The following is a 12,722-nucleotide window of genomic DNA, read 5'->3' on the forward strand; positions in this document are numbered from 1 at the left end:
CTATTAGATTTCTGCATTTGTATCGCCTTTGATATCAGCACTACGTTTAGAAGAGGGCTGTTATATGTACAACCGAAAATTGACACCCTTATACGTCAACCTATCTTTTTATGGTGGCATACTCACATTTTCTCTACGCACACATCCCAAGATGCATATAAAAATTTAAAAGACCCACTAAACCGTATAGACATACAGTGTGGTTGTTGAAATGGGTTGTTCACATAACATTAGCCTATTTAGAAACCTCAAATTTCACTCCCATAGTTACTAATACACATTTCAGTGTTGTGTAAGGTAGTGATTGACTACCATGCATTAGTAATTGTTCTACCAGCTATGTTATGCATACAAGCACATTGTTCGATTAATGCAGCAATCATCTCATTAACGTGTTATGTCAATGTTTCAATAACAATTTAAGTTAAATTTTTACAAGTATTGTTTCCATCAATTTTATTCTATCTGGTGCACAAACTAAAAGTGATGTTTCATAAAACTAAGAATGATGTTGTTGTTTGCAAATAGACTTTGTCAATCCATTTGCTCTTAAAAGTAACTACCAGGCACTGTGTCTCAAGATATCCTCTGCATTTTTTTTTTCATGGAAAATATCATCCGCATTTAAGAGGTTGAAAAAGTAAAAATAAATACTAACATGTTTCATGCAATTTGGATAAAGAATAAATAATGTAATAGAAAAGGCCAAGCTTATCCATCCAAACAAACCAACCATAACCCACTGTATTTATCAACGTATCTGTTGGCTTTGACACCAACAAAGAGTAACCAAATGTAAGGGACAAAGTAGATTTCTGCATGTTTGGAAGTACCTCTATGCCGACTAATTTAATATTAAGTGATCATTGCACATTTTTGTTCTTGTGTTATAATGTTTTGCCGATTGATTTTTTTACAAGGCAAACTTCATTTCAAAATTTTAAAAAGTTCATCCACAAGTTCTAGTTCAACTAACAAAAAACAAGGCAAACTTCATTTCAAAATTTAAAGAAGTTCGTCCACAAGTCCTAACTCAACTAACAAAAATGTCAAAGTTGTTTGGTCGGATGACGTGACCGGGGCTCAAACCTTGTCTCTTCCACTTGTGTGATAAGGTGGGGTGGACAGCGGACGGGTTCGGCCGGTTTCCGGGCCCAAAACCCAATTCCGCCGTGAACCGCGGGTGCTATAACCACCCCCCAAACTCGTCCGTTTTTCCGATCGGTTTTGCTGGTTTGCGGTTTTTCGGTTTGTTCGGATAAACGGTTCGGTTTACACGGTTTGTAGATATGAAAGAAAAAAAGTTGACGCTGAAAACAAATGAAGAAGAACCGTCGTTTAAGATGAAAGGGAAAAACATCTAATAAAATCAGATTCAAGAAGGGAAGAAATCAGATTCAACACTCAGAGTTCATGACGCTTCTTGTAGTTTTGCTTATGCAGATCGGAATTCGCGATGCTTCTTTTAGTTCCAACACTTCTTAGTTCTTCCAAAAGAGATCTTATTTAATGATGTGCATGAATAGATGGATGAGAAGATCCTCTCACGAAATGGTGAGTTTCTGTTTCGTTGGAACTGTGAAGAAAAAAGAGAAAGGGTAGGTCTCATACTTTTGAGAGAGAAAAAGATGCCAGTACCATTTTGTTTTTTTGAAAGATAAGATGCAAGGACCATGGCACTTGTTGTTTGTGTGAGAAAGAAAACATAAAATAAAAATAAATAGCTTTGTGATAGTAAAATAGACAACACACGTGATGACATATGATAAAGGGAGAAATAAAAAGTTGTTATCTGACATATGCACGTGGGTCTCAAGGAAAAAGCAAATAGATGTAAGTATTTGTAGCTTCGGTCGGTTTACGGGTTCCGACGGGTCATTTCTTTGCATCCGTTTCCGTCCACTACTAACCAACCATAACCGAACCAGTAACCCGCCTGAACCCGTCAAACCGGTTTGCCCCGCCCGTTGCCCATTTTTTGCTCGCGGGCCAGCCGGGTTTGGACGGGTCGGCCCAATCTGTCCAGCCCTAGGTGGATTGTCGCCCTGTTGAGGATGATTGCAATGCTTACCCAACATGGTTATATGCAGGTGATCGTAAACTGGTTCATGAGCTTCAAAAAAGAGCAATATTTCAGAGACGACCCTGTCTTTATGATTAGTTACAAGTTATATTATACTAGATTGAGACCAGCATGTTGTGCGGGCGAAAGAATTTTTGTAGTTTATTAAATTTGAAATCTATATATTATGTGTTGTATATACAACTAATTTTAACCACATTTGTAATTATTAAAACTCAAATTGTTTTTTTTTTTCGTCTTAGAAATCAAATAGGTCATTGCCTTTTTGTTGAAGACTAATGTAGGACTAACTCTAAATTTTTCTGGCTATCTTGACAACTCGAAGAAATGAGACATTGGAAGATTTTCTTCAAACTGACAAATCAAAAGAACAAAATTAGCATCAATGGGTCAAAGGGCAGCAGCCTGAAATAATTGAAAGAAAAAGCTAATTTTTGACCTAAACATTTATAGGAACAAAACAATAGGATTGACATGGACATCAGATTAAATTATGACGCATTCATGTTTTGTTTTTTTCTTTCGTAAAAATATGTTAATGCTCAATTCTAGAAACATAAATACATAATAACCTTTTAAGGAAGGCTCAGGACTGACTCTTAAGCACATGTTAGTGAAAGTTAGATTATTTAGTATTCTTATTTCTTAGTAGTAATTCTTATATTCTACCGTGTAGTAGTTCTAATCAAGTTTATTTTGACTTTGATTTGATTTTTGTAAACAAACAAAAATAAAATAGCAGCTACAAATCATGCCCGTGATCTTTATGAAGAAACGATGCCGCATTATCCAAAAACTACATCTTATATCAATTGAATGTCTTGATCATAAAATATATGAGCACAAGAGGATCAAGTAATCCACCTCACGTACAACATGCTCAAACACTACAGCGTTGAATAACAGTGTTAACCCGGAAATAATTTATCAAACTACAAAGCGTTGTGTAGATCAAATCGGTGAAATAAGGAAAACTTCATTTCAAAATTTAAGATTCGTTCATAAGTTCTAGTTCAACGGACAAAAATGCCGAAATTGATAAGTCGGATGCCGTGATCGGGGTTCAAATCATATCTCCTCCAGTTGTGTGATAAGGTGGATTGTCTCCTTCTTGATGATTTGTTTAATTTTGAGCACTTTTAATCATAATGAATTATTTTCTTCATGGTATCATCAAACTCATAATATTCCAACTCTTATCAATTATCATACGTGTACGTTTTTTTTATTGTCTTATCCTTGTCATTAAGTTCTGCTGCTCAATATGATTATTTCTTGGTAACGCAGTGGCCACTTTCTTATTGTGTTCATAAACCAAGCAGGTTTAACATCCATGGGATGTGGCCTCAAAACAATGTCAGTCCTTCGCCCACGTCAGTCAATGCTCTACAAATCACATAGTGTCAAGCTTAACCGAAGGCATGATTTCTATAACAATATCGGCTGCCTTCCTCTTTCATATCACCATCTAGTAGAAAATGATTTGGACTTTTGGAAACGGGAGCGGTACCAACATAGAACCTGTTCATACTCCCACCCTTAACCATACCTCAACATGAGCTTCTATATTTCTTTACTATATATATTTGTTATCACTCGCATTAAAACTTACATGATATTCTGCTATAGCTAGCTAGGGAATCCTAAAATAATATTGTTCACTTCATTATGAATTGGATGGACATGCAGAATGTACATGTGATCAATTATACATGTTCGGAATTGTGCTACAAACAGTACGACCCAACAACTTGGTGCAGCTGGAAATTCGAAGCGTGTGCATGCGAGCGTGTGACCATACATGTGTACTTTCTGATACTCAAAATTTCAAGGATGACTTTGTCGTTATGATTAGTTACGATTTATGTTATATTTCCATCTATTGATTATTTTGAAATTGAAATCAATTTAATGTAAAAAACACGAAAACTCAAAAAGTGTAAATTATTCTCAATATTTTGAGTTAAATTTAATTAAAAAAGAAGAATACATCTCCGAAACATGCTTCTTTTTTAATTAAATTTAACTCAAAATGTAACGGTGGGAATATGTCATGTCGACCGTAAGGGGCCTATGACCCGGCCTACTTAAAGCCTGGCTCGTTTATTAAATAGGTTAGGTTTAAGCTTTTTAAAAAGCTCATTAATTTAAATAGGTCAGACTAACGCTTATAGAAAAGCTTATTAGACCTATCAGGTCGGTCTATATAGGTGTAATTATATATACTCCATTATATAATACAATTAGCCTCTACATGGTGGAATGGATGTACATGCTTTACATAATTTTATTGGCCTATTAGTCATTTAAAAAATATATGCTTATAAGCCATTTTATAAATAGGTCAAATGTTCTATTTAAAATTGTTAGTACAAATTAGGCTTTTCGTCAGGCTAATAGGCCAGGTCGGACTTTTAAGAAGGTAAGGTCAGGCTTAAAATAAAGTCTTTGACATGCTAATAGGTGAGGCTTAGGCTTCAGTTTTTTCAATTAGTACTGACCTATTTAAGCAGAGCTCGGCTCGGTCCGGCCTATTATCATATCATACTGCTTAACTTTGTTGGTGAGATATTGTAGTATGTAGGGGCGGGCGGAGGTTCGAACTCCAAATTTTCCACTTATTCACTTTAATGATAAATTTCAATGAACCCATATTATTTTGTTTCTAAACCTTGCAGGATGAAATCCTTGAACACACCACAATGTTTATTTTTTAGTATCCTTGAATACACCGGTGTTTTTTTTTAATCAACCATAACACTGTGTTCAGCTTACTCAACATGATGCTTCATTTTTCAATTTTTATTTTAATGTATGTTATCTTTGTTGGCTAGCGTTGATGCTGATATGAAGGTGGGTTGTCGCCTTGTTGAGGTTGATCGCAATAATTGCCCGTTATAGTTATGTGTTGGTGGTGATAGTACGTTGGTCTCTCATATTAAAAAAATGAGATGTAGTCCAACCCAACACAATAGTGACCAACGATGGCAATGGCCGATATAGGATGGTTACTTACGCCTTAGGATGTGTAAATCTGTATTTTCAACTGATAAAAATACTAAAATTGTTAGGTCAGACATCATAATCGAAATTCGAACCCCAATACCTTTACTTGAGTGTGTGAATACATAGATGATTATTTGTAATCAAAGTCTTTAATTATAAAATGAAAAAAAAAAGGTCAATTTTTTGTCTTTTAAAAAGATGAGACCTTCTCTCAAAAAAAAAAAAAAAGATGAGGCCTAAAACATCCGTTTTGGCTCAACATGTGATTAATATTTTGGTAAAAGAGAATGGAAACACATCATCATCATCATATAATACATTTATTCCTGCATAATACTTGTCATTCTTAACAAAACTTGATGATCAATGATCTAGATTAGCTATAAGGGTATTGACACAATGGATCTGGCTGTGGACAAAAGAAGTTTGTATTTATTTATATTTTACATTGATGATTGGGGTGAAGGCTCTGAGCAAAAGAAGTTTGTAGAAGACCTAAACATCAAACGAACTTATCGAAGAATATAGTTTATAAAACTATTTGTTGCAACACCAGAAATAGTCAGTACAATTTGTATCATGCAAATAATAGTTTATTTAACAATTACATTTCACTCTTACTATTTTGATGGTTGTGGCAATCTTGCAACTTGTGGCACTAAAAATAATAATCATCTTTGTGTTGGCTGCACAATGTTTAGAAAAGATTGGATAATGTCAACTTGCATACTTCAATTCAAGTCATGTGAGTTATCTTGTTGTGACCATACAAATCTCTGTTCTTCCCTGTCAGCACATGACAATCTGGAACAATATTCTCATACATTTTAATTGAGAGAAACTGTGGATTCAGGAGTCGGGTCTTGGCTCCCTTCACTATCAGATGGTTGGGATTCATGTTTGGCAGCAGCCTGTAGTACCCGGTTCTGAACATCCAATGATGAAGGTGATGTAGGTAACCCTATGCCATTTGATTCCAATTTTCCAGCAGCCCATGAAAATGCCTGACCTCCAATTTTAACAGGAGCAAGCAACAAAAACCTTTACAGGACAGAAGAAGACAAACAAGTTAAATTTCATTACAGATGCTAGAGTAAAAATGCCAAGATAGGGTACACAAGCTGGTAGTGTTAGTTCACTAGTTGCTATTTGCTAATTGAAAACATGTGTTTTTCTAGGTGTTGATATGTTACAATATTTGTAACACTCAAGAAGAAAATACAAGATAACAAAAGTTATGCCTTAAGAGTTAGTTTATCTTGTATTAGGGAAAAAATAGTTCGTTTAGCTACATGAAGTCTAAAATGGAAACTGCATGTGGATTTGGGCGACACTCTTTATGTTTGCTCATATCTGTCTATCGAGGCACACAAACACAATTTCTGATCCTTTTACACGTTTGAAATGCTGACTTTTATGTATATGCAATGACAAATTTAATGAACACAATCCATACTGCTATATAGCCAATAGTTCACAACATAGAAATGAAAAGCTTGTGTACATCTACCATGACTTATATTAAGATGACTGAATACATATATGACTATGGGATGATAATTAAATTATTCAAACATTGTCTAATTTGATGACTATATGACCAAATATCCATCATGAAGTATACTCACCTCACATCTTGGTTCAAATCTTCTGACCTTTCATACGAAGAAACCCGCAGATATATGGTCTGGTGATGCACATTCAAAAAATATAAGGAAATGAAAAATCTCCAATGTTACTGACCTTAAAACTGGATAAATATGAGAATTTCCCAGTAGATAAAATTATGGGCCCATTATGCTATTCCCAACATTAGTTGATATATGAACCATATTCTTTTAAAGAAACAGTATTTAATTGAAGCACTTGCCGAATGGAAAATATACATACCAGACTGAGGCCAAATACACCAATTAACTGCAATGTTTTCTCCCACTCTGCGACAATAATGATTGCGCTTTGTCAGATCAGGACAATCAAATAAACGAATGGTTAACAATAAAGTGGGGGAAACCAGGTTTTCACTATAAAAAATTTGAAGACTTCCAGTCACTTGTGCATGATGTTACAAGGAATTAGAACTTTCATTTAAGCTACAGAATCAAAATAAAATTTCAAACACGATATAAGCTCTTAAAACATTTGTGAGAAGTAAACTAGCCAACTTCACATATAAACTGGCATTTGTAGTTAGTTATATGCTTGCAGAGGAACATACTAAAGGGACAAAGTCTCACGACCCCGGACTAACTGCCACACTCTTTAGATGTAGTCCAAAAAAATTCAATTCTGAATAAATTCTTAGTTTATGGGAAAGAACATGCACATACCTACTAATGCATATGACCCTGCAAGTAGTGCCTGAATAAAAAGTAGTTGCATTTATTAGCAGATAATAACAATCAAATAAAATCATGTAAGCATTTCTTATCAAATCAAAATATGACAAGGATGCTTTCGTGGTATCAAGGAAGAAAACGTCATATTTACGAAAGAAAATTGTTGAAGATAGGATAAATTAAATAGATAGAAAGTGCTATCAATTCCATTTTTCTATTTTATTTTTCTCAATATAAGTTGCTTGACTAAAAACCTGTTTTCTACTGTATTGAGGTATTCTCCATACTTTGTTATGAAATAACGTGAACCTCATTAAATTAACTTAACGATAAGCATACAGAGAATCCAACAAAAATGACAAATAACTGACTGGTTGTAAAAATTACGAAGTTGACACTTACCGTACCAAAACCTAAAAATTGCCAAGGAGAAGGTCTAATATCCTCTAGAATTGCTTCAGCTTCCTGTGAACATACAAAAATGCATATGCACTGATGAAAAGACCAACATATATTTATTTTCTTAAGCTTTAAAAAAAGTGATCCCACAATGCAACTTTTTTTAGAGCCATTTTTTTTCTGAAGCTGCTAATTTGAACCTCTAAGAAAAGCATTGAAATAGCTTTTCATGAGAATCCACCCCCCCCCCCCCCCCCCCAAAAAAGAAACTTATTAGCTACTACAAGTTTTATAAAACATATCTTTTGAATAAAAATTGGCTTTTGTATAAAAAAACAGAAGGACCCTTAGTCAAATTAGGTTATCCTTAATATCTTTTGCATGCATTAAAAATAAAGAATTGATTAGGTGATTAGCTAAAACAGTAGGCTGGGTAAGAAGAGGATTCATCCTAAATTGTTAGTATTACAGAACCGAGCTTTCATCCTATTATTTTTGGTTATGTATGCTAGTGCCTAGTGAAATTCATATCCATAACAATATGTATGAGCAAAAATAGTTTGACAAATACCTCATTGAGTATGGTAAGTGCTGTTTCAGGTTTGAGTTCCTTGATGCGGAGACTTTGTTTTACCCAAGACTGAAAGCCACCTTCGACCAAGTACGGATTCTGTAAAATATCAACATGACTAGTTACATATATGGATCGGATTTCAATGAATGATGAATAAGTTGATTGTGCATAGGGCGTCTATTAGTTTTTTTTTTTTAATAAGCCAAACTAGCCCGCCCAAATTGACACCTGCGAGAATCGAACCTGAACCTTGAGAGAAGCACACTCCAAGGTCCCAAGCCAACACCAACAGGCCAACCCAAGTGGGTCAGTATAGGGCGTCTATTAGTGAATCACCACTAAAGCACATACTATGGTTTAAAGGAACTGTCCCCAAGTTTGAAAACAAATCTGATTAGCATTTATGTTGACAGTAAAGGACTAAGTGTTTAGTTTGAACATATATGAGTTAGGGAATCTAAAATTCATAAATTCTAGTTTTTGCCTTTTTCATTTACAATTTCAAATCTAAACCATCAGAGTGTCTCATCTAGTGATGGGCTGTTATGTACTGCAACTCACCATGTATTAGCATTTGTGCATGAGTTCAGTTTACACTCATAACTGAGGTGAACATGCGCAATACTATTAGATAATATGATAGAGATACTTCTTTGTAGGAAATCATGCAGACACTAACAAATATTTGAGTTATATAGAATAATCCAGAATTTTTCTCTATTATTAATAGATTATCCTACTTTTCACCATGCCAAGGCTCTTCAACCCTAACCTTGAAATACAATTACAAGTTTCAATGATCCTATATCAGATATAGAAGCAGGAAAAACTGTTATTTGTTATCTAGATACCAAATCTCCTACCACAAAGCTATACATTCTGTTAGGCACAGGCTTCAGCAACAAAATAAGGTTTGGAAGGAATTTAGATGAACGAATAAATAGTAGGACAGATGGCAGGTTAGATAATTTACATAATGGATTGCAGCAGTAAATTTATGTTATATATCGCCAACACATTAAAGATTTGCAGCAAGTATCTCAGCAGTTATTGACAGACTTACCTTAACCCCAATTTTCTTCAAGGATCTTGCAATGCCTTTAGAACGAGTACCATCAGCATCCAACACAATAACCTTGGAACTGTCCTATAGACCACATAAATTAAGTTTCTGATAGATTATTAGGTGAAAATAAAAAGGTATTCTTAGGCGAACTTCTAGTCGTTGAATATATATATATATATATATTATATATATATATATATATATATATATATATATATATATATATATATTAAACAGACCTACACCTATCATGCAGGGTACAAAGTACACAGTCACTATATAACTCCATCTAATGTCCTCCAAAAAATAAACATAAAATGACGAAACTACAAAAAGACTACATGTTTTATAAAAACAACCTAACTTTAACACACAGATATCTTTTGACGTTCAATTGCCTATTGTTATAATATCAAAGTAAAAAGAATGAAACTGAAGGTTGTGTATAAAACATTGATATCCGAGAGTTTCATATGGAAGAAAATTTTGCCAAGCGTCTAGGGGTTATTCCATACACTTCCAACTAACTTTATTCAGAACAATAGACCCTGTTTCGAGATGCAAGGCAAAATACCTTAACAATTTTCAAATTTTGAATAATAGCAGCGATCAAGGAGTCATCTAGGTCTCTACCACCCTTCAACAACTTGCGTATGGAGCCATCAACCTGAAATGGACATGATATGTTATTTTAGTAGTGCTAGATAACAAATTAATTACTTATCCATAGAATAAATGACCAAGATTCTGGACCTGTTCCATTTCACATAGGTAAGGCATTCCATAAATATACTCGCCACAATTTTTAAATATCATCATGTTTTAAACCAACCTCAATTGGAGTTACACTCGCATAGCGAAACCGAGCAGCCCGTCGAATATCAGGAATACCATCTTTTTCTCGCAAGTCCTGCATAAAGGAAAGGAGCAGCAACTTCATTGATCAACATTGATATGAAAATAGTTGGCCAAACAAATGCAAACAGATAGGAAAACTTCCATTCCACCAAAGTATCATAGTTTGAGATTAGAAAAAGAGTGGAACAAACATAGAATGGGCATCAAAAGATTCAAAACACAAGATATCCTGACTTTGCTTTCATAAAATGTATGACTGTTTCTCCCGCTTTGAATTAAAAATGCCTCAAAAATTGACCATAACTTGCCTCGGAGCGGACATCTATAAGTACAGCATTTGAGTCCCCGGCCAAGAGCTCGAAAGCTGATTTAGGGGATAAATCTCCCGAGTAACCTCCATATTTCCACAACCAATAAATAGTCCTGCATATATCTGACATCTATTATAGATGGTGTTTGTGATGAAAATCTAATTCTTCAATGTAGATTTATAACAAATTTTACTTTTGAGGAAAGATAATTTCATACCATAATGTTGCTGAAGAGCCCACAAAAACAACAAATGGAATAATTGGGTCATTTGGATCCAAGCCAAGACTCTTCTCCAGTGAATAGAAAGCCATGTATATCTGCTTATTAGACATAAATTATCAACATACGATTTGTGAACAGGCTAGAAAATTGCTGGCAAATTCATAATGTTTGTGAAATGAAACAGCATATATTAAGAACAAGAACGCACAATTTCAAGCATGAATTAAAGCAACGAACTTCTTATGCTAGAGCTGAAGAAGAGTCGTCCATATATAAGACGTTTTGACTCATTTGACAATTCAAATCAAACTTCACAGACATTAAACAAAATGAAATTTTTTAGGGAAGCTAAGACTTAGAATCCTGTTGAATCTCTATGAATATGTTACCTGTTGAGTTGCAGACCCAACAGGCCTCAAGACTTGTGCTGCTTTATCTTCATATATATTGACTGTATCCCTGATCTCTGCAGGAAGAAACTCCTTGGCCGACCCATATAGGTAAACAACATAAGAAGCCCCACTTGACAGAGAACTCTCAACTGCAACCACTGTACGGCGCAACACATCAATAACCAAACCAGGCGCTTTGCTGGTGACTCCATCTATTTCACTTGAAAAGCTAGTAATTTTCTTATTCGCTAACTCCCCCGTTTGATCAGCAGCAGAAAACACCTTACTAAAAGCATTATCTGCAGACGTAGTAGCATTTTTAACAACGGAATCAATAAAAGAAATTGCCGAATCCACTGAGCTTCGAAGAGCATTTTCTCCCTTATTAATTGAGTCGCTGAATGTCTCATTGATTCCAGCAAAAACTTCAGTGGCACTTGCTTTAGTTGCTGCTAATGATTCATTCCCCGACGTTGTATCAGTACTTGATAATATTGCTTCTGGTTGCACAGCAGGTGCTACTAATGCATCAGACCCTTCAGTTGATTGTTTTGCAAAGTCTACTAATTCCTCGGGCGCGGTAGATAAACTATATCTGAATTCTCCAGCACTAAGTGGTGAATTTTCCCAAACTGAGACAGTGTTTATAGCTTGTGTTGTAAATGAAGTTCTGAGTGAGGGTGTTCCATAATGCAAACCTAAATGTACATTTTCTTCTACCACGCCTCTACTCTCAAAATCCTTTCGAATTGGACATAGAGATTGAAGTCCCCCAAATAAGGGAATCTGCAATAACAAAAGATTAACTGTTATAAGTGATTGGTCCTACCGAGTTTCAAATAGTGATAAAGATGATAAAAGTTGAATGGATAGAAATAGACCTGAGAAGAAGGGGAATAACACGGTGTGGCTGAGCAAAAAGGCAACATTTTCATGTTGAGTTGAATGGATGAACTCATCAATCAAGTCTTTGCAGCTATCATCCTCTGCTTAAAATCAATGCATGCAATATTGGAATAAAAGGAAGAAAGATTCTAAAATGTGTGAAGTTTAATCACTTGATAGATAGATTGTTATTATCATGTTTGAGTTTCAGAGTGAATTAATCAATCTCCAATCCAAATTACACTAACTACTTTAATCTAAATTTAATTAATTTAATTTAAATGTTTTATTTTAATAGAAGGCACTCACCTTAGCTCCTTTGAGTGTATTATTATTTGTAATAAATTGATTGAAGTTTTTTATTTCTTATTTATTTATTCGTGTTGATAAGAAAATTTTGTGGAATATTGTTGGTTGATTATCCAGAAGAAGGAAATAGAGGGTATGGTTGAACATGACTAACTCATCTTATTGGCTACCACAATTTTTTGTCTCTAATGTAATATCATGAACCAACGTAACGATAGAAATAGATACTCACATCACACATGGATCACTCATTTTTTTATTTCTAAATCCGAAACAA

General features: G+C 34.6%; 1 protein-coding gene across 1 annotated transcript; it reads right to left on the reverse strand.

Annotated features, from left to right (window-relative positions):
• Nucleotides 1-5,601: 5,601 nt before the first annotated feature.
• On the reverse strand, nt 5,602-12,483 carry LOC146940781 (Rhodanese/Cell cycle control phosphatase superfamily protein). The gene is made up of 14 exons (XM_085754513.1): nt 12,446-12,483; nt 12,133-12,237; nt 11,249-12,037; nt 10,854-10,954; nt 10,634-10,748; nt 10,300-10,377; nt 10,042-10,134; nt 9,465-9,548; nt 8,399-8,497; nt 7,831-7,893; nt 7,420-7,450; nt 6,980-7,026; nt 6,718-6,776; nt 5,602-6,130 (listed from the first exon to the last, which is right to left on the reverse strand). The coding sequence occupies exons 2-14, from the start codon at nt 12,208-12,210 to the stop codon at nt 5,917-5,919; spliced, it is 1,851 nt and encodes a 616-aa protein (XP_085610639.1). The 5' UTR covers nt 12,211-12,237; nt 12,446-12,483; the 3' UTR covers nt 5,602-5,916.
• Nucleotides 12,484-12,722: the final 239 nt, after the last annotated feature.

This window comes from Medicago sativa, chromosome 3 (assembly GCF_051527215.1).
Source record: "Medicago sativa cultivar Bolivia chromosome 3, Bolivia_mono, whole genome shotgun sequence".
NCBI lineage: Eukaryota > Viridiplantae > Streptophyta > Magnoliopsida > Fabales > Fabaceae > Medicago > Medicago sativa.